The following is a 22,413-nucleotide window of genomic DNA, read 5'->3' on the forward strand; positions in this document are numbered from 1 at the left end:
TCCCAGGTTCCCTCCAACCCAGCACTATAACGGAGTTTAAAACGAGAATCAAGCAAGGGAAACAAACGAGAAACAAACAAGAAACAAGAAAGGGAAAATATGGAATGATTAGAATATGCAGTGAAGTCGATGTTCAGTTCCTCCTGAATGTAATGCAATGCAATGTCGAAAACTGCAATGGTGAAAAATATAAATGAAAATCTAGAAAGAGAAAGAGATCCTCCGTCTGTAGCTTTTTTGTTTGTTGATTCGCCCAGACAAAAAGCGGGGGACTGCATTACTCTTTGCAGGAAGGCGCTCTGCACGGGCTCAGGAATACTTTTTGGGGGAGATGGAAACGACCGCCTCCGGCCAGCAGCGACCAGCAGAGGGCGAAGAGCGCAGGGCGCGCACGTCTCGTCTCGTCCGGCTCCGGAGGGAGGGATGGAGGTCGGACGGAAGGGGCTGAGCTTCTTGCCAAGCGGCGGATTTAGCATCCGGGGGTGCCTCTGAAGCCTTGGGGGCGGGGAGAGGCACCCACCCACCCAGCAACCCCAGATGTGCAGCGGGATCGGCGGAGGAGCCTCCTGCGCCCTTGGAGCCTGGACGGGAGACTCGCCTTTGCCCGACGACAGCTCAGGCAGCTTTGCAAGGAAAGAAGCGCCTGATCCGGATCATCGCCGCCCCTAACATCAACAGGGCGCCCGGAGAAAACAGGGTACCACACGCGCGCGCGCCCCCCTAAGCATCTCCAAAATAGCTACTTGGTGCGCCTTTTCCACTCGCCTGCCCACGTGTCGGGAGGTCTAGGCGCGCCTACTCCCGAGGAAGCTTCAGTGGGGCTTGAAATCCCCGGAGAACCCTAGGATCGTAGAGTTGGAAAGAAAATTTTCTTTCTAGGTATATAAAATTTGTATATCGTTTTTGTATACATGTTGGAAATTATAGTAAGTCCTGTAACGTAATATGACAACGTTTACTGATGTAATATAAGAATGTTAACAAATAAAATGCAATTTTTTAAAAAAGGATCGTAGAGTTGGAAGGGATCTCCAAGGGTCATCTAGTCCAACCCGCTGCAGTGCAGGAATCTCAGCTAAAGCATCCATGACGGATGGTCGTCCAACCTCTGCTTGAAAACTTACAAGGAAGGAGAGTGCAAACCTCCCTTCCACGGTCAAACAGCTCTTGCTGTCAGAAAGTTTTTCCATACATTGAGTCGGAATCTCTTTTCTTACAGCTTGAAGCACTTGGTTCGAGTCCTACCCTCCAGAGCAGGAGAAAACAAGCATGCTCCCTCTTCCATGTGACAGCGCTTCAGATATTTGATGGTGGCTCTTGTATCTCCTCTCAGTCTCCTCTTGTCCAGCTCCTTCGACCGCTCCTCATAAGGCTTGGCTGCCTTCTGTCGAGTCAGCTGTTGTATTCACTGACTGGCAGCAGCAGCAGTCTGCAGGGTTTGAGACATTCCCAGTCCTACCCCAGAGATGATAGGAATTGAATTCAGGGCTTTTAGGGACCATCTGACTTAGATGCTTGAGCTGAGATTCCTACATTGCAGCGGGTTGGACTAGATGACCCTCGGGTCCCTTCCAGCTCCACAACTCTATAATTCAGTGAGTTTTGGATGCTCAGCCCCTGAGCCACTGCCCTTGCTCAGTCTAGCGTGCAGAGGATTTCAGCCATCGCCTACTCCAGGACCTGTTGTTCTCTGCAGAATTTCCCCTGCCTCTGAGTTACCTCTCTCTATTCCCCCACACGTGCTTAGCATCTCACCTCTGCTGAGTCAAACCGTCCAGGGAAGGAGAGGAACTGGAGGAATGGATGGCACGCAGCTGAGTCAGGTAAGGGATTTTGTGGGTGGTTTGCGGTTCGTGCCCCAATTATCCCTCAAACCCAGCCAAAACTTGTTGGGTTGTTGTTGTTGTTGTTGTTGTTTAAAAGAGATATGCCTGGGGCACTTTTTCCTCTCTCTACCTCGGCTTCTAGTCTAGCCCATGTATAACAGGATCAATGCCTGCTTTTAAAAACATATCTATATATTATTGCATTTATTTCCCATCTTTTGCTCTGTGAAGCTCAAGGCAACGTCTCTGCCCCCCCCCCCTTAAACCCCACAACAACCTTGTGAGGTAGGTGAGGTAGAGAGACTGGCCGAAGATTGCCCCGTGATCGCTGAGCAGGGATTCAAACCCCAGCCTCCTAAGCCCTAGTCCGGCACTCTTAAGTACACCTTATTCTGCAAAGGTGAATGACGCTGGTACCGTGAGTTCTTGCAGCCTGCAAAGTGCCGTTCGGTTTTTGCAACGTTGCGTAAGGTGGAAGAGACAGGGAAACTCAGTGGTAAATCAGTGAAGGAAGGCAGCGTGGTGCAGTGGTTAGGGTGTTGGACTAAGACCCTGGCGATGAGAGTTCGAATCCCCACTCAGCTGTGAAGCTCACATGGTGGCCTTTGTCTCCCAGTCTAACCCACATCGCTGTGTTTTTGATAACAGGGAGTACTGTGAATGCCACCAAGAGCTCCTTTAAGGAAAGGTGCAAATAGTAATAATAGTAATAATAATAATAATAATAATAATAATAATAATAATAATAACAACAACATAATGTGCTATAGGCCCTTAAAATCCAGCTTGTTTATGAAGATCACCTGAAGAGGTGCTTTTAATGGGTCCTTGTTTTAAAGAGGTCCACCTTGCCTCTGGTAGAAGTTGGGCGTTTAGGGTACACAATCGCCTGCTATGTAACTGCTTTCCCAGCAGAGATTTGGCAAAAGCCTCCTCACTTTTGACTTTCAGGAGTCTCTCAAATACGTTTTTATTGCCAGCTGGACTTCTTGCTGATTATATTTTCTACTTTTTTAAAAAAAACGGATTAGCCTGTCACCTTAAGGATTATCTGTATTCTTTTAATTGTGTTTTGTATTTTAATGTTAATATAGATACAAACAGACACACGAGCACACGCAAATAGATAGATAGATAGATAGATAGATAGATAGATAGATAGATAGATGATAGATAGATAGATAGATAGATAGATAGATAGATAGATAGAACAGTGCAGAAATACTTTCATAAATAAATATTTGTAGCCTTTAAAATACCCACAAGCAGCACAGTGAGCAGTTCTGCCTATAAATTATCTCCTGGAAGTGCCTTCAAAACGTATCCTGACTTTTAAATTATTGTTTATTAAATTTGTATACCTCTTTTCCATCTGTAGCTCTTAGGGCAGTTCACAACACAAAAACACAAAATGCATCATAAAAACGAAAAGCCCCCCACTAGTGATGTGAGGTGAGAATGTTCTCCGGAGAATATTCTCCAAAAAACTGTAAATTCTGTGTCTTCTACACAGCTGCTTTAAATCTACACACCTCATTAATCGAGAACCTTCTCCAAAACATTGTTCTCGAGAATTTAACATCACTACCCCCCACAAACCAGTAACCCCCCCTTCCCCCTTTGTAGCCACCAGTAACCCTGCTAACTGCTGTTTTGTTTTTGTTTTTTCCAGGTTGTTGAGGCTCTGGGAGACAGGTGAGCTTGAATTATGGGTACAGGGGATCCTTACTGCGGGTTTCACCTTCAGCGGAGCTGGAAAGGGGCCTCAAATGTGGGGTGGTCCGACCATGGGGTAGGGACACGTCTTGTATCTGATGCTGCCTGGAACCAGGCAGAGGGCCTTCTCGGTGGTGGCGCCTGCCCTGTGGAACTCCCTCCCACCAGATGTCAAAGATATAAACCACTATCTGACTTTTAGAAGACATCTGAAGGCAGCCCTGCTTAGGGAAGCTTTTAATACTTGATGAATTATTCTATTTTAATATTTTGCTGGAAGGCGCCCAGAGTGACTGGGAAACCCAGCCAGATGGGTGGAATATAAATAAATTATTATTATTATGCCTGTCTTGAACATCCTTCTCTGTCTCTTTTCTCCAGCAAGGAAGGCATCAAGCTTCCCCAAAAAACTAAACCATTTCTGGTGGAGTCGAAACAGAGAGCCGGTGCTCATTTGGAGGAAAAGTCCACATTTCAGGAGGAGATCCTTGGATGCAAAGGTTGAATATGAGTTTTTCTTGATTCTGCTCCAGCCATGGTGCAAAAGTAGATTGGGGTGGGTAGAGATTGCAGTTCCTCATCCTTACCCCGCTCCCTGCAAGTCCATAACCATGGCTGAAAAGTATACAGTGGTACCTCAGGTTACATACGCTTCAAGTTACAGACGCTTCAGGTTACAGACTCCGCTAACCCAGAAATAGTGCTTCAGGTTAAGAACTTTGCTTCAGGATGAGAACAGAAATCGTGCTACGGCGGCAGCAGGAGGCCCCATTAGCTAAAGTGGTGCCTCAGGTTAAGAACAGTTTCAGGTTAAGAACGGACCTCCGGAACAAATTAGGTACTTAACCCGAGGTACCACTGTACATACTTATACAGTGGTACCTCGGTTTTCGGACGTAATCTGTTCCGGAAGACCGTTCGAGTTCTGAAACGTTCGAAAACCAAAAACTCAACAGCCGGCAGATAGGCCTCAGGATCTTGCACTCAGCGGAAGCCGTGTGGCATGTTTGACTTCCGAGGCGTGTTCGAAAACCGAATTGTTCGTCAACAGAGACGTTCGAAAACCGAGGTACCACTGTACGTATATGTAATTTTTTATATTTTTTAAAAAAATTATAAGAATGCCATCCATCCCTGTGTGTGAGACCACTTTAACTTGCAGGATCCCAGTACTTATTCTGCGCTTGTAAGAAATTTGTCTTTTTCCATGGTAACATTTTAACTTTGGAACTCCCTGCCTATTGCCGTCAGGCCTTCACTGAACTGTTTTCAGCTTGAAATATTTATCTTTACGCAAGCCTATCTAGACATGTCTTAATCTCTTTTCCTGATAAGTCTAATTATTTTTAAATCTTATGTTGATAATCTTAATATTTCTTGTAAATGGCTTAGAGGCTACAGTCGAGTGATTTTATATATATATATATATATATATATATATACACACACACACACACACACACACACACACACACACACCATATTTTTCGCTCTGTAAGACGCACCAGACCACAAGACGCACCTAGTTTTTGGAGGAGGAAAACAAGAAAAAATAATAATCTGAATCTCAGAAGCCAGAACAGCAAGAGGGATCGCTGCACAGGGAAAGCAGTAATCCCTCTTGCTGTTCTGGCTTCTGTGATAGCTGCGCAGCCTGCATTCGCTCCATAAGATGCACACACATTTCCCCTTACTTTTTAGGAGGGAAAAAGTGAGTCTTATAAAGCAAAAAATACGGTGTGTGTGTGTGTGTGTGTGTGTGTGTGTGTGTGTATGTATGAATAAATTAAATTTAAATCTCTGAGGCTGTTTATTTGTGTTTGGTCAGGCTGTCCTTAATTTGCAGGGTCTCTTTTGTTTTTTAAATGGACATGGAATCAGAGAAGGGACACTGAGAGTCACCTAGTCCAACCTGCTGCAATGCAGGAATCTCAATTAAAGCCCTAAATGGCCTCGGCCCAGTTTACCTATAGTAGCATCTCCACCCCCATCATTCAACACTGAGATCCAGCACCGAGGGCCTTCTGGTGGTTCACTTGCTGTGAGAAGTGAAGTTACAGGGAACCAGGCAGAGGGCCTTCTCGGTAGTGGCGCCTGCCCTGTGGAACACCCTCCCACCAGATGTCAAGGAAAAAAACATCTATCTGACTTTTAGGAGACATCCAAAGGCAACCCTGTTTAGGGAAGTTTTTTTTGATGTTTTATACTATTTGTAATATTTTGTTGGGAGCTGCCCAGAGTGGGTGGGATATAAATATTATATTATTATTATTATTATTATTATTATTATTATTATTATTATTATTATCCATGACAGAGGACCATCCAACTTCTGCTTAAAAACCTCCAATGAAGGAGAGTTCACTGCACATCTATGTCTGACTAGATGTTCAGATAAGGCAATTTTTCATGCGTGATTTACTGAGCCTCTTGCAGAGGAACCTTTGATGATTTCCAGCACCACCAGAGCACAATTTCTGTTCCCATCCTGAAGCAAAGTTCTTAACCCGAGGTAATATTTCTAGGTTAGTGGAGTCTGTAACCTGATGCGTCTGTAACCCGAGGTACCACTGTATTACCAAAATGGCTGCTAAAAGTGCTTATTTTACTCTCTCCCTTTTTTGATAGGTCAAGGGTTGACAACCGAAAAGGAGAACAGCGACGAAACAACTTGCGGTGCTGACAGTTCTGAACAATTAGATATACCCGGGAGATTGTTAGGAAAAGCCAATAACACCGTTTCCCCGTCTCCTCGGCAGGACGTGACTTTGGAAAACGAGCAAAAGCAAAAGGGGACACCTCCAGGAAGAGGAGGCCGAAACAAGCTGGTCCTTCGTGCAGCGGGAAACAAAGTCGGCGCCAACAAGAGGCAACTGGCGTGTAGCAAGTGTGGGAAAAGCTTCAGCAACAGCTCGAACCTTATTGCTCACGAAAGAATCCACACTGGCGAGAAGCCGCACAAGTGTCCGAGCTGTGGGAAGAGCTTTGGTAAGAAATCGACCCTCGTCGCTCACGAGAGAATCCACACCGAGGAGAAACCGTACGAGTGTTCGGTGTGCGGGAGAAGCTTCAGCCAGACCTCGAGCCTCATCGCCCACGAGAGGATCCACACGGAGGAGAAGCCGTACGAGTGCTCCGAGTGCGGGAGGAGCTTCAGTTTAAAATCGAGCCTGGTCGCCCACGAGAGGATCCACACGGGCGAGAAGCCATACAAGTGCTCCGACTGTGGGAAAAGCTTCAGCCAGAAGTCCGCCCTCATCCCGCACGTGAGGACCCACAAGGGAGAAAAGCCCTACACCTGCTCGGCCTGCGGGAAAGGCTTCAGCCAGAGCTCGAACCTTATCGCACATGAGAGAATCCACACGGGGGAGAAACCTTATCAGTGCGCAAACTGCGGCAGGAGTTTCAACTGCAGCTCCAGCCTTATCAGGCACCAGAGGATCCACACGGAGGACAAGCCGTACGACTGCTCGGACTGCGGGAAAAGCTTCGGCTGCAGCTCAAGCCTCAACCGTCACCAAAGGACTCACACGGGCGAGAAGCCCTATGAATGCTCGGATTGTGGCAAAACCTTCAGCGTCAGCTCCCAGCTCAGTGTGCATCAGAGGACACATACCGGAGAGAAGCCCTTTGAGTGCTCGGCTTGCGGGAAAAGCTTCAGCGTGCGATCGAGCCTGAACGCCCACGAGAAAATCCACACGGGGAAGAAACTGTACAAGTGCGGGGACTGCCCCACGAGCGTCTACTTGAAATCCAGCCTCAACGCACACAAGAAACTGCACCGAGGCGAGAAGCCGTACGACTGCGCCGAGTGCGGGAAGAGCTTTTCCTGCAGCTCTAGCTTCCTCCGACATCAGAGGATCCACACCGGAGAGAAACCATACAACTGCGCCGACTGCGGGAAGAGTTTCACTCTGAACTCGAACCTTATCACTCACCAGAGAACCCACACGGGTGAGAAGCCCTACCAGTGCCAGGACTGCGGCAAGTTTTTCAGCGTGAGTTCGCAGCTCAACGTTCACCAGCGGACGCACACGGGCGAAAAGCCCTTCGAATGCTCAGACTGCAGCAAGTGTTTCACCTGTAGCTCTGCCCTGATTCGACACCAACGGACCCACACGGGAGAGAAACCCTACCAGTGCTCCGAGTGCGGGAAAAGGTTCAACCTGAGTTCGAACCTTATCGCTCATCAGAAAACCCACACGGGAGAGAAACCGTATAAATGCATGTATTGCGGCGAGAGCTTCTATACGAGGCCGCATTTTGTCGAGCACCATAAAACCAGCCACCTAGAGGCTATAAATGCAAAAACAGACGACAGCAAAGTTCATCGTGACTCCCAGTCCATCAAGTACCAGATAAACTATGTAGGCTGGGATTGACAAATTGACTGAGAAAAGCGTAGTGGCAGAGCTGATGGGAGGTTGCCAGCGGTGGCTCTTGTACACTGCTCTCCTATGTTTTGCAAAATAAAAATCCACGTTTCTTTGGTTCCATATCTGCCTTGCTGGAGACATTATATCAGATGTAAATTCCTGTCGGGTTCTAGACATCAAATAAAGGTGTGGAAACAGGGCTTAATATTTTTTTAAGGGGCTGGAGAGATGAGCCAGGTCTTTTTATTAGGATCTTGTATGGAGCTAGAACAGGGAGGTCCAACACACAAGGCCTTTTTTGGCTGCCCTCAGCAGCATTTGACACCCCCCATCCACCCTCACACTACTTTCCCAAAGCTGGGTAAGTGAGGACAAAATGCAAAACCAAAAATCCATCCTCTGCCCCTATTTCAGCATTTCTACATCATGTTTCTTAAGAAGGCAAAAGGCCCGAAGCAGTCAAAACAGAAAAGGATTGTGCATCTTGTTTTTTGTTAGCCACCTTTAAAAGTTTATTGAAAAGTCAAGAAGGATGTTTTAACAGAAAATAAAAAGTGCTGTTTGTGTAAAGGTAAAGGGACCCCTGACCATTAGGTCCAGTCGTGGCCGACTCTGGGGTTGCGGCGCTCATCTCGCTTTATTGGCCGAGGGAGCCGGCGTACAGCTTCCGGGTCACGTGGCCAGCATGACTAAGCCGCTTCTGGCGAACCAGAGCAGCGCACAGAAATGCCGTTTTCCTTCCTGCCAGAGCAGTACCTGTTTATCTACTTGCACTTTGACGTGCTTCCGAACTGCTAGGTTGGCAGGAGCAGGGACCAAGCAACTGGAGCTCACCCCGTCGCGGGTATTCGAACCGCTGACCTTCTGATCGGCAAGCCCTAGGCTCTGTGGTTTAACCCACAGCGCCACCTGCGTCCCGCTGTTTGTGTAGGCACAGTTTATTTTTTAATTCTTGCTGGAAAACAAATGCATACATACATATATACATACATACATCATCATCATCATAGACTTTTATTGCACTAGGCATAGGCCATGGCATCATTCAGAAAAATAACAAAAGGAAAAACAGCAATAACCATAAAAATCATCAGGCACCACACATACAATATAAACCACAGTCACAAGTACAGTGGTACCTCGGGTTACAGACGCTTCAGGTTACAGACTCCGCTAACCCAGAAATAGTACCTCAGGTTAAGAACTTTGCTTCAGGATGAGAACAGAAATCGTGGTCTGGCGGCGCAGCGGCAGCTGGAGGCCCCATTAGCTAAAGTGGTGCTTCAGATTAAGAACAGACCTCCAGAACAAATTAAGTTCTTAACCTGAGGTACCACTGTACTAAAATTGTTTGTGGCATAAAATAGAATAGCAGAAGATTCTCTAGTAAAATTAAATATCCGAATCCCCTTTGCAGTTGACCGCTATTTTATCTAGTTCTTTCCTCCTGATCTTCTTAGCTGCCAACGCATAGAGTGCTACTTTATAAGTTGCAAAGTCATCAGTATCGCTCAGCAGCCATTTCACCCTTTCTACCCTATTCAAGTGAGTTCCATTTGGAAACAAGGGGTTTTATGAATCGGTCTCTTGGGTCTATATATAACGGGCACTGCAGTAAATAGTGGCACAGGCCCTCCATGCAGGGTTGTCCACACAGACAAAGCCTCTCTTCACAATGTACTTTGCCGTAGCGTCCATTGGAATCGTAATTCTGTGAAAGCGATTCTAAGCATGGCAAGTGGGAGCTTTGACAGGTAACTGGCCTGGGTATGCTTCGTTTTAATAAGTGGGAACCACCGCGAACTCTTGGTAGACGCCATCTGGCAGGGACCAAAATCTCAGTGGTCAATTAAAAGTGGTGAAGAAATCAGACCTCCTGTACGTTTTGGAAACAGGAACTGTTGTCACGATTAAACAATTTAAATGGCAAATTCACAAGATGAGCAATTTGGAGCATTGCTTGATTATGTGTTCTCTCTGTGTGTGTGTTTGGATCTAGAGGACGACATACATGTTTACACCATGTGAATACATACAATCAGCTACAAAAACGGAGTCCTGTTTATACTGAAAATAAAACACCCGCAATGAAAGAATTGACATGCTGATGTACTTCGCATTTAACCCTTCCTGTAATTTGGAAGGAAAATGTAGCCAACCTATAATGTCTTTAATTGCAATTGTTGTCAGCCATTGTTGTCATCGTTGTTGTTGCTAATAATGCAGTAATAATAATAATAATCAGTGCTTTTTTTCTAAAATAATGTTTAGGGGTACTCTCATTTTCCTACTCATATAGAAATACTGCCCCTCAATGAGGCCAAACTTAGATTCACAAAATGTTTAGGGGTATACGTACCCCCAGAAAAAGCACTAATAATAATAATGTGTGAGGGGGTGCCAAACCAAGTCTTTGACCCAGGTGAAAGAAAACCTAGTTTCATCCCTCTTCTTAAGGCATGGGTAGGCAAACTAAGCCCCGGGGGCCGAATCCGGCCCAATCGCCTTCTCAATCTGGCCTGCGGACGGTCCACGAATCAGCGTGTTTTTACATGAGCAGAATGTGTCTTTTATTTAAAATGCATCTCTGGGGTATTTGTGGGGCATAGGAATTTGTTCATTATTTTTTCCCAAAATATAGTCTGGCCCCCCACAAGGTCTGAGGGACAGTGGACCGGCCCCCTGCTGAAAAAGTTTGCTGACCCCTGCCTTAAGGCTTGAGAGCTGGTTTCCCCGGTCAGTTGGCAACCCCTGGCTCCTCTGCCCGTCCCCGCAAGAGGGCTCTGAGCATCCTTTAAGCGCCTGGCGGCAGCCGCGGTCCTTCTCTCTGCGGTGGGGGCGGAGCTTCGCCCGGCTGCGCCCAATCGCTGCGGAGAACGGAGGGAAGGAGGCACATCAAAGGGAAAGAAGATCAAAGCGCTTGGCGGCGCCTCCTCCGCCTCCGCGGAAACAAAAGCGGGGAGCATCCGCGGACCGGGTGGGGGCAGATCTTGCTCCCCTCCTCCTCCTCCAAATCAGGGGATCTGTTTGGGGTAGATCCCTTTCGTTTCAAGGCTTGCTGCTTCAGGATGGAGAAAATCACCTTTTGCCCAGGGCAGCCATTGAAGTGCTCGGCCTTTTCCTGAAAACTTCCCCCTTCATCGTTATTCTGCTCCTCCTCGTCCAGCTGTCCCACATTCCCTACATCAGCTTTATTCCGCATCATCAGTGGGGGGTAGTGGGAGCACCCTGGAACCTGCTCAGGTAAGTTTGGGGCAGAGGTGGCGGGTTTTCACCTGCGCCCCCCCTTTCTGGGCATTTCCCCTCCTTTGGGGGTCAAAAACCCTGCGCTGGGCGGCTTCCAACCGAATATTAAAAACAATACAGTGTCAGACATAAAAAACTTCCCTAAACAGGGCCGCCTTCAGTTGCCCTTTAAAAGTAAAATAGTTGTTTATTGCCTTGACATCTACGGGGAGGGTGTTCCACAAGGCAGACGCTACTACTAAGATGACCCTCTGCCTGGTTCCCTGTAACCTCGCAGCGAGGGAACCGCCAGAAGGCCCTCAGTGCTGGACCTCAGTGTCTGGGCTGGACGATGGGGGTGGAGACACTCCTTCAGGTATACAGGACCGAGGCCATTTAGGGCTTTAAAGGTCAGCACCAACACTTTGAATTGTGCTTGGAAACGTACTGGGAGCCAATGAAGATCTTTCAAGACCGGTGTTATGTGGTCTCGGCGGCCACTCCCAGTCACCAGTCTAGCTGCCACATTCTGGATTAGTTGTAGTTTCCGGGTCACCTTCAAAGGTAGCCCCACATAGAGCGCATTGCAGTAGTCCAAGCGAGAGATAACCAGAGCATGCACCACTCAGACGAGACTGTCTGCAGGCAGGTAGGGTCTCAGCCTGCGTCCCAGATAGAGCTGGTAAACAGCTGCCCTGGACACAGAATTGACCAGCGTCTCCTTGGACAGCTGTGAGTCCAAAATGACTCCCAGGCTGCACACCTGGTCCTTCAGGGGCACAGTTACCCCATTCAGGACCAGGGAGTCCTCCACACCAGCCCACCCCCTGTCCCCCAAGAACAGTACTTCTGTCTTGTCAGGATTCAACCTCAATCCGTTAACCGCCATCCATCTTCCAACCGCCTCCAGACACTCACACAGGACCTTGACCGCCTTCACTGGTTCTGATTTGAGATGTAGAGCTGGGTATCATCTGCATACTGATGAACACCCAGCTCAAACCCCCTGATGATCTCTCCCAGCAGCTGCATGTAGATATTGAAAAGCATGGGGTAGAGGACAGAACCCTGAGGCACCCCACGTGAGAGCCCTGGGGTCTGAACACTCATCCCCCCACACCACTTTCTGGACACGGCCCAGGAGAAAGGAGCAGAACCACTGTATAACAGTGCCCCCAGCTCCCAGTCCCTCTAGATGGTCCAGAAGGATGTTATGGAGCTCAGCCTTTCATCTATTAGGGCTTTCTGCCAGTTTTCTAGGTGTCTATGGGCCATGAGACTGTGTGTTGGACCCCCTCTAACAAAATCCTCCAGCCTCTCCTTTCCCCATCACACTGTGTAATTTGCACAGCAAGAGACCACTTCTGTGAGATTTTTAAGCGAAGGCTGCATGGCTGCCTGTCATGTCTGATCCAGTTGAGATTCCTGCATTGCAGGGGGGGTGGGTTGGACTAGATGTCCCCTGGGGTCTCTTCCAACCCTACAGTTCTGCGATTCTACGTACAAAGGTCCCAGGTTGAATCCCCAGCATCTCCAGGTAGGACGGCGGGATAGCTCAGTTGGTAGAGAAATAGACTCTTTAGGGTTGTGGGTTTGAGCCCCATGTTGGGCAAAAGATTCCTGAATCGCAAGGGGTTGGACTAGATGACCCTCAGGTCCCTACTGACTCTACAATTCTGTGGTTCTACTGCAGAGAAAGGGACGCAGGTGGCGCTGTGGGTTAAACCACAGAGCCTAGGACTTGCCGATCAGAAGGTCAGCGGTTCGAATCCCCGCGACGGGGTGAGCTCCCGTTGCTCGGTCCCACCTCCTGCCAACCTAGCAGTTCAAAAGCACATCAAAGTGCAAGTAGATAAATAGGTACCACTCCGGCAGGGAGGTAAACGGTGTTTCCGTGCGCTGCTCTGGTTCGCCAGAAGCGGCTTAGTCATGCTGGCCACATGATCCAGAAGCTGTACGCCGGCTCCCTCGGCCAATAAAGCGAGATGAGCGCTGCAACCCCAGAGTCGGCCACGACTGGACCTAATGGTCAGGGGTCCTTTTACCTTACTGCAGAGAAAGCCTCTGTGTTTGAAACCCTGGAAAGCTGCTGCCAGTCAGTGTGCGCAGCACTGGGCTAGTTGTTCCTGTTTAAAGCAGCAGCCCTTTTTTCTCAGCTGTGAGGATCGGAATCTCACAATTATATTTGAGGCACATAGCTCACTTGCTTTGCAGGCGGAAGATTCCCAGGTTCAGATTCCATCGTCTCCAGGAAGGGCTGGGAATTCCCCCTGCCTGAAACCCGGGAGAACCAGTCATTGTGCTCACCCCTTGCTCTTTCCAAAAGGGACACCCTGCACCTTTAACTGCCACCTGCCAGGCAGGAATACAACAGGGAAAGCCTCCCTCCACTGACCTACCTCTGAACTGAGCAGTATTGCTTATTTCCCTCTGAAAAGATGCGGGAGACCCTGCCTCGTCCAAGGAGACCGAGGGAAGATGCTTCTGAGGACCAAAGGATGAGCAAGGAACTGCTGGTAGGCCCATTTGCCGTACTATCATTATGTATGATGAAATCCATAATGTCGATATGAAATATGTCTGCATAAAATATTTTGAGTGCCTACAGAGGTACATTGCTCTAGCAATCAAGCCTGTTGCGAAAGTGCTCGCTCTGTGCTATTTAACTAGCGCTTAATGCCAAAATAGGCTTCTAAGCAATTTTCAAAATATAATAGGGTCGCCATATTTCAAAAAGTGATTATTATTATTATTTATTCAACTTATACACCACCCTATACCTGGAGGTCTCAGGGCAGTTCACAACAAAACACAAAAGTTGTTTATCTTTTTTGGTTGAGCTTTCCCCACAAAAGTTGTTGTGCTTTTTGGCAAAATCTCAAAAAGAAAAAAACACTACCAACATGGGCTGAATACCAGCCGTGTCTGGGAAACTCCAGACATATGGCAACCCTAAAATATAACAACAATTGGGCAATCATTACAATGTGGTAGTATCTCTGTACTCTGCCATTTTTGAGTGTTTAAAGCTGTTTCATTGAAACGTCTCAGCTACAAGTTTGCGGAAATTTGATTTTAAACAGGTCATATAACCACTCCTCAAGGAACTTATATTTTGAAAATCTAAGTCATTTTCAGCCAAGGTTCTCGAATGGGTGGTTGCGGACCAGATCCAGTAGGCGCTCTTGGAGGAAACCGATTTTCTGGATCCATTTCATTGGGGTTTAGGACCGGTTTTAGGACAGAAACTGCTTGGGTCGCCCTGGACGGTTACCTCTGTTGAGAGAAAGATGGGGAAATACGTCCTTGTTAATTCTCCTCTGTCTCAGCTGCTTTCAGTACCATTGACCATGGTATCATTCAGAAGTTTGGCTATCCTTGTTGGGCCACCAGGAATACACATATAGAGAGCCTTACACCGCTCTCAAAGGGAAAGGAATGGAGTGGGCTTTGCCTGTGTCTGTGTGAGCGGGAGAAGGAGAGAAAATGTGGTGTGTTTTTTTGTGCATAGGAAAGAGAACCGGGGGGGGGGTCTGCTTCGCAGCCCTGTGCAGTGTCACTCAGAAGCAAGCTTAATTTCCCCCCGAAACATGCTTCACCCTCCTTTTTTAATCGCAGAGGAAGGCAGACGTGGAGAGGGAGAAAATCGTCCAAGAATGGAAGGATCTCTGTCGTTTTCTGGAAGAACAGAAGCAACAGCTGATCTGGTGGCTGGAAAGTCTTGCAGGGAACATTATCGAGATAAGGGGGCAGAGTCCGTCCGTGGAGACCCATCCGCCGAGCGAAACGGGGGGGTCGCAGGAGCATATTGACTGCCGGCAGGTGAGACTTCTTCCTTTTTTTTGGAAATGATTTTTATTTGGTTTTAAAAAATAAACAAGATATAGCAAAATCATTTAAAAGTCCATATACTCTGAATCTCGCGACTTCTCCCCCCCACTCTCCGTGGGTCCTAATGCTAATATTTACGCCTGCATATCAATTCATTGTCCAGATATCTTGTCCCTCTAAATTATCTATACTTTTTGTTAGTTACTTTACAAGTGTGGTTAAAATTCTGTTAATGTTTTCATCTGTTTACAATGGTCTCGTAGATATATTACAAATTTTCCTCATTCTTTTTTAAAGATCTTGTCCTCTTGGTTTCTGAGCTTCCCGGTTAATTTTGCCATTTCAGCATAGTCCATCAACTTGGTTTGCCATTCTTCCATGGTTGAGATTGTTTTTTCTTCCCATCTCTGGGCTAGTAACATCCGTGTGGCTGTTGTCGCATACATTAAATGTATTTTCTGGTCATTTGGAATCTCGGTACCTATAATTCCTAATAAAAAAAGCTTCTGGTTGTTTTTAACAAAGGTTATTTTAAACATTTTCTCCCCAATTCATCTAATATCATCTCCGAGAAGGTTTTAGTTGCCTTACTCATCCACCACATGTGATAAAAGGTACCGTCTTTGTCTTTACATTTCCATCAGGTGTTTCTACTTGTTCTGTACATTTTCCCTAACTTGTTGTTGTTGTTGTTTAGTCGTTTAGTCGTGTCGGATTCTTTGTGACCCCATGGCCCAGAGCACGCCAGGCACTCCTGTCTTCCACTGCCTCCCGCAGTTTGGTCAAACTCATGCTGGTAGCTTCGAGAACACTGTCCAACCATCTTGTCCTCTGTCGTCTCCTTCTCCTTGCGCCCTCCATCTTTCCCAACATCAGGGTCTTTTCCAGGGAGTCTTCTCTTCTCATGAGGTGGCCAAAGTATTGGAGTCTCAGCTTCAGGATCTGTCCTTCCAGTGAGCACTCAGGGCTGATTTCCTTCAGAATGGAGAGGTTTGTTCTTCTTGCAGTCCATGGGACTCTCAAGAGTCTCCTCCAGCACCATAATTCAAAAGCATCAATTCTTTGGCGATCAGCCTTCTTTATGGTCCAGCTCTCACTTCCATACATCACTACTGGGAAAACTTCCTAACTTAGTAGGAGTCAAATACTACCGGTATATCATTTTCATATCATTTTCTTTCAGCGTACAACATGCCGTTAATTTCAAATCTGTTTTCCGTAGCCTCTCCCAATCTGCTGGCAGGTGAGACTTTGCCAATCCAGTGAAAAGACGAGACTGCTTCTTGCTCGTCCATTCATTGGAGAGACAGTGCTGTCTACCAGTTAGAGTGTCCCGGGACCTGGGAGACCAGGGTTCGAGTCCTCACTCGGCCACGATGAAGCCTTGAGCCCAGTCACAGCCTCTCAGCCTCACCAAGGAAAGGAGGATTAATTCTTCTTTTATTCCAAGATGAGCCCATTTGCATGCATCCTGTTGCTTCCGCATAGTATCTGCAATGCAGACTGTTCACCCAAGTCGTTCTTGTTGTCGTCTCTTCCCTCCAGGCCACTGGCAGTTCCAGCAGCAGACAAGGAAACTTCCTCGAGGTGGAACTGAGGCTTCACCATTTCTCTCAGAGGAGGAAGGCCGTCTTGGGAGAGGCGCTGAACTGCTTCCGAGGTGAGCAGGGGTCTTCTCGCTTCTCTTGGGAAGGGAGACGCCCATCAAAGCTCTAGTGAAGGCAATTTGCACCTGGTCCTCCACCCCAGTGCAACTGAAAAGGTGCTGGGCTCACCGTGAAATTGTTACAGTATGTGCCACACTTTTAGCCAGTACTATGTACCCTTGAGGCCCCCACCCACCTGAAAGAAACACTGATTATTATTATTTAAAAGACTGATATACAGCTCTGCATCAAAAGATCTCAGAGAGGTTCACAACATAAAAACACAAGTACGGCAATTAAAGCAAAAACAATTAAACGATAGCCCACGCTACTTTATGTCTGCTAAACATTAAAAGCTTCCCTAAACAGGGCTGCCTTCAGATGTCTTCTAAAAGTCTGGTAGTTCTGTTTCTCTTTGACATCTGGTGGGAGGGTGTTCCAAAGGGCGGGTGCCACTACCGAGAAGGCCCTCTTCCGGGTTTGATTGTTTGGGAGCCAAAACATTTGAGATCTAGGCTGTCCGACTTCCAAGGTACAACTTTGTTGCCATAGCTCAAACCAGGGCATTGCCGGTATTTCTGCTTCCAGAATCCAGCGCAGACAAAAAGAGAAATGGCTTGAGTATGCACTTATACCTTTTAAAATGCATTATTTCCCTCAAAGGATTCTGGGCACTTGTTGAGGGTTGCTTAAGGTATATGATGGGGCTATCTGTTTCCCTTGAGGAAGGTGGAATGTGTGTTGATCAGAATACCAAAAAAAAAAAGCGGTTTCTCTCTTTGCCTTGTTTCCAGAGTCCCTGAAGATGGAGCTCGAAAGTCTGATTGGTACGTCCCTGGCTCTGACGGGACCAAAGGGGTGTTTCGTTTTATAAATAACAGCCGAAACAGTGTGTGAAGCCCTCTTTCGACTTGGGATCCCCAGCGGCTGCCGCTCAGAGGCGCCTACCACCTCTGACAGTGGGGACACAGCCGAGCTGCCTGCTACTAGCGACATGCTTTGAGCTTTGCTCTCTGCTACTAGCAACTTACTTGTCCGCGGCTTTTCAAACTGTTTATGAGGATGGCAGGGGTGGGGTGGGAGAGCACAGGATGAAATCTGAACGATGCCTTTTTTGCAGCTCCTCCCTTTCTTCCGGAGTCTCGTCTTAAGGACTCAAGAACATTCCCCCCATCTGGCTCGGGAAAATTTCCTTGGGAGCAACGTGAAATGGAAACAGACGCAAGCTCTGTAGTTCAGGTGAGGGTGTTTATTCCCTCCTTACCACCCTTGCCCTGACCTCGCCACTGTGATCCACGCGACGGTCACCTCCAGACTGGATTATTGTAACTCGCTCTATGTGGGGCTGCCCTTGGGACTGACCCAGAAACTCCAGTGGGTGCAGAATGCCGCGGCGAGGCTCCTTACGGGGTTCTCACCGCGGGATTACATTCATCCGGTGCTATACCAGCTGCACTGGCTCCTGGTGGAGTGCAGGATCAGGTTTAAGGTGCTGGTTTTGACCTTTAAAGCCCTATACGGCCTAGGACCCTCGTACCTACGGGACCGCCTCTCCTGGTATGTCCCACAGAGGACCTTAAGGTCCACAAATGACAACATCTTGGAGGTCCCAAGTTGAAGGTGTTTAGATTGGTCTCAACTAGGGCCAGGGCCTTTTCAGTATTGGCCCCAACTTGGTGGAACGCTCTGTCACAAGAGACTAGGGCCCTGCAGGACTTGACATCTTTCCACAGGGCCTGCAAGACTATGCAAGACTATTCTGCAGGGCCTGCAAGACTATGCTGTAATCCTCACATAACTCTAGCCCAATGGTTGCTATTATTTTGATTCTGAATTGATTTTAGAATGTATTTCAATTAATTGACTGTGACTTTATGTAAACTGCTATTTTACTGTTGTTAGCCGCTCTGAGCCTGGCTTTGGCTGGGGAGGACGGGATATAAATAAAAAAAAATATTATTATTATTATTATTATTATTATTATTATTATTATTATGCTACTGGACAGTGTGATCAGCTTTGGAGGCAGAATGTCAGGATTCAGCTATACAGCTGCAAATATAATTGCTTTAAGTGTGTTTAAAGTGCATTATAAAATTGAGACACCAGGTGGCGCTGGTGAGCTAATGGCAAATTCCATACAGATTTCAAAACGTGTTTTTTTTTAAGCATATTCACAGCATTTTTTTTTATATAGTGTGTAGATTTGGCCCAAGTATTCTAAACATCACACACACACACCAGCCTGGTTACCCGAGTCTGATCACAAATGTCGATTTCCTTCCCAGAATCTGCTGAAGTTTGAGGACGTGGCTGTGGATTTTACAGATGGCGAGTGGGATCTTTTGGACGCCCACCAAAGGACCCTCTACAAGGATGTCATGCGAGAAAACTATGAGAACACGACCTCACTGGGTAAGAGGGCAGGTCTGGGTTTTAAACCACCGGCCGCGGGGAAAGCTTTCTATTTCTTTACCAAAACGTCTGCACTGCTTGACCGCTGTAAAATGTCTAAGCGGTTTACAGGAAATATTAAAAGATGTTAATAGCCGATAATTGGAAAGGAAATTATGTTCCAACCAAAGAAGAATGGTTGAATAAATTATGCGAATACTTGGAATTAGCAGAGTTAACTGATTTGATAAGACAAAAACCAAAAAATATAATCCAGAAACAATGGAAATGTTTAAATGATTATTTATGTAGACAAAGATTAAATGTAAGGTATTGGTTGTGTTCAGAATAGATTTATGAAAGATTTAGAAAACTTATTGATTAGAATATTTGTGTGAGATTGTATTGGAAAAATACGGAACAACAGATACAATCTTGCTTAAAATGTAGATAGGAAGTGCAGTGTGAGCGATGGAAGTCAATCAATGAAATTTTATTATTACCGTATTTTTCGCACTATAGGACGCACTGGTCCATAGGACACACCTAGATTTGGGGGGGGAAATAAAGGGGGGGAAATTTATTTCCCCCCCCCCGCCAGGTGCGGGGCTGGGGCGGGGGAAGCCCGAGCTTCCCCCTCCCCCAGAACGGGACCCAGAGCCATGCCGAAGCTGCGCGCAGCTTTGGCATCGCTCTGGGAGCTTGCGGGGCTGGGGGAGGAGGAAGCCCTCCGCCAGCCTCCAAACCATGTCGGGAGACAGCGGGATGGCGCGCTGCGCCTCTCCCGCTGTCCCCCGAGTTTGCGGGGCTGGCGACGGGGAGGAGCAGGCTTCTCCCCCCCGCCAGCCTTCTAGCCAAGTCGGGGGACAGCAGGAAGGGCGCGCTGCGCCTCTCCCGCTGTCCCCCGAGTTTGCAGGGCTGGCGACGAGGAGGAGCAGGCTTCTCCCCCCGCCAGCCTTCTAGCCAAGTCGGGGGACAGCGGGATGGCGCGCTGCGCCTCTCCCGCTGTCTCCCGAGTTTGCGGGGCTGGCGACGGGGAGGAGGAGGCTTCTCCCCCCCGCCAGCCTTCTAGCCAAGTCGGGGGACAGTGGGATGGCAGCATTCCGCCTCCCCGCTGTCCCCCGAGCTTGTGGGGCTGGCGGTGGGGCTCTCCAGGCTTCAGCGAAAGCCTGTATTCGCACCATAGGACGCACACACATTTCCCCTTCATTTTTGGAGGGGGAAAAGTGCGTCCTATAGTGCGAAAAATACGGTATTTTCATATTGAGATATTTGTAGAATAAATTTGGAAGAAATTCTTCCAACCTTTCTCCTCTCCTCTTTATTTTTTATTTTTTCTTTTCTTCTTTTCTGTTCTTTTTTATATATGTGTGCTTATCTGAAATATATATGTATGTATTTGCAAAATTTTGCTTATATTTCGTAATACCCTATTTTTCGATCTATAAGATGCACCAGACCATAAGACGTACCTAGTTTTTGGAAGAGGAAAACAAGAAAAAAAATATTCTGAATCCCAGAAGCCAGGACAGCCAGCAGGATCGCAGTGCAGCGATCCCACTGGCTGTCCTGGCTCATGGGATAGCTACGCGCAGCCTCTCTCGGACAGGGGGTGAAGGCTCCCATTGCCCAGGAGAGGCTGTGCACGGCCAAGCAAGAAGCCAGGACAGCCAGCGGGATTGCAGCACTTTGGGGAATGCTTTGGGGATCTGTGGGAAGGCAGAGAACTTTGGTCCCCACTGTTAGGAAATACCGTATTTTTTGCTCTATAAGACTCACTTTTTCCCTCCTAAAAAGTAAGGGGAAATGTGTGTGCATCTTATGGAGCGAATGCAGGCTGCACAGCTATCCCAGAAGCCAGAACAGCAAGAGGGATTGCTGCTTTCACTGCGTAGCGATCCCTCTTGCTGTTCCGGCTTCTGAGATTCAGAATATTTTTTTTCTTGTTTTCCTCCTCCAAAAACTAAGTGCGTCTTGTGGTCTGGTGCGTCTTATAGAGCGAAAAATACGGTAATTCCGTTCCACCTTAAAAGGGTCAGACATGATTGTTGTGTATCACATGCCTGTTTGCTCCCAGCACTGTTCTCGCTGGGAGCTTCCGTTTTGTATATAGCTTTTCTTCCTGCTGTTTTCCTGGACACGGAGGCAAGCAGTCATGTTTTTCCTTTGTTCTGATCTACATTGAATAAAGCTGTAAATATGCTCTCTTGTCTGAATCTTCCGTTGTGGAGACTCTGCTGAAAGGGTGTGCAAGGGCCTTGGAATGTCTCTGAGGCTCGTGTCGCAAATTGACTGATGCTGTTCCACGGGAGACCGGTGATCGTCTGGAGACGACTTGGAGGCCATCTCCCTGGCAGTATCCCAATGCCTATAACTGCTGTAGCCTTTTTAGACTTTACTGATTGGTTGGGTGAGCGTTGCTCCCAGAGAGAGAGGAAGGAGTCAAAAGACACCGAGGTTGAATCAGAGAAAGAGTTCTTTATTTCTGCTCTCCGGAGCAGCAGAAAGGCACTTGCGTGGTCAGGTCACAGCAAGCCCAAAGAAAGAGATTTCACACAGTATATATCCCCTCCAGGCACCCTCTCCCCCCTCCCCCAGGAATCCAGCCTCGTATGTTCATACATGTAAGTTGACATCCACGAACATAAACAGATGTTCCTGTACGTAAGTTGACATCCATGACCATAAACAGATGTTCCTCTTCCAGTACTCTTATCTTGGGGTAAGGAGGTCACCTAGCTATAGGAGTTTCCCTTGACGCCATCTCCATCTCCGGGCATGGGGGCTGACAGACCCTGTCTTGCAGAGTCTGTGCGTCAGTGTGTCAGGATATTTACAACCTACAAGATAAGATAAGCCCCAGCTTTGCCGTCCCGTCTCCACTTTGGAACTGACAAGGCCATCCATTAAGCGTCACGTACTGATAAAGGAGAGGGCTTTGTTTATACAGCTGGGTTCTTGTTATACATTGGCTCAAGTGCTCAAGTTAATGGATTTTAGCTAATGGAGAAGGGCCCGTTTTTAGACTGACTGCACAGTCAGGTTTTAGATTTGAGAAACGCATTCCTTCACTGCCTCATAGGGGCAAGATCTACAGGGACGAGATGCCACGCTCATGAGGCCTGGCCTCGTGAACCAACTCGTTACTTTGTGAAACGAGTGATTGTTTTGCTGGCCTCCTGACAGGTGTTGTCTGGGGAGGCCAAACAGAGTGACCCGGAGGCTCCAGGGTTCCCCACACCTTCTGTAGACTCAGAAATGACTGTGACTTCCTCCTCTTCTCCCCGGCTTCCTTCCTGACCAGTTCTGGCCATCACCAAGCCTGGCACAATCTCTCGGCTGGAACAAATGGACGAGCTGCCGGCAACGGATCTCCACAGCGCCAGGGACCACGTAGGA

General features: G+C 47.6%; 2 protein-coding genes across 2 annotated transcripts in view; one reads left to right on the forward strand and one right to left on the reverse strand.

Moving 5' to 3' along the window:
- LOC128408827 (uncharacterized) overlaps window positions 1-22,413 on the reverse strand; it is a 282,229-nt gene that overhangs the window by 210,756 nt on the left and 49,060 nt on the right. The window lies entirely within an intron of this gene.
- Window positions 413-22,413, forward strand: part of LOC128409627 (zinc finger protein 268-like) — a 26,537-nt gene continuing 4,536 nt past the window's right edge. Inside the window, exons 1-13 of the mRNA XM_053380191.1 lie at window positions 413-875; window positions 1,756-1,823; window positions 3,499-3,521; window positions 3,924-4,042; window positions 6,171-7,923; window positions 11,026-11,161; window positions 13,582-13,659; window positions 14,762-14,965; window positions 16,520-16,634; window positions 17,415-17,447; window positions 17,741-17,859; window positions 18,909-19,035; window positions 22,319-22,413. The exon at window positions 22,319-22,413 is cut by the window's right edge and continues 1 nt beyond it. Coding sequence (XP_053236166.1) covers window positions 1,800-1,823; window positions 3,499-3,521; window positions 3,924-4,042; window positions 6,171-7,923; window positions 11,026-11,161; window positions 13,582-13,659; window positions 14,762-14,965; window positions 16,520-16,634; window positions 17,415-17,447; window positions 17,741-17,859; window positions 18,909-19,035; window positions 22,319-22,413 — 2,826 coding nt within the window. The 5' untranslated portion in view covers window positions 413-875; window positions 1,756-1,799. The remainder of the gene's footprint in view (window positions 876-1,755; window positions 1,824-3,498; window positions 3,522-3,923; window positions 4,043-6,170; window positions 7,924-11,025; window positions 11,162-13,581; window positions 13,660-14,761; window positions 14,966-16,519; window positions 16,635-17,414; window positions 17,448-17,740; window positions 17,860-18,908; window positions 19,036-22,318) is intronic.

Source organism: Podarcis raffonei, chromosome 2 (genome assembly GCF_027172205.1).
Source record: "Podarcis raffonei isolate rPodRaf1 chromosome 2, rPodRaf1.pri, whole genome shotgun sequence".
NCBI classification, from domain to species: domain Eukaryota; kingdom Metazoa; phylum Chordata; class Lepidosauria; order Squamata; family Lacertidae; genus Podarcis; species Podarcis raffonei.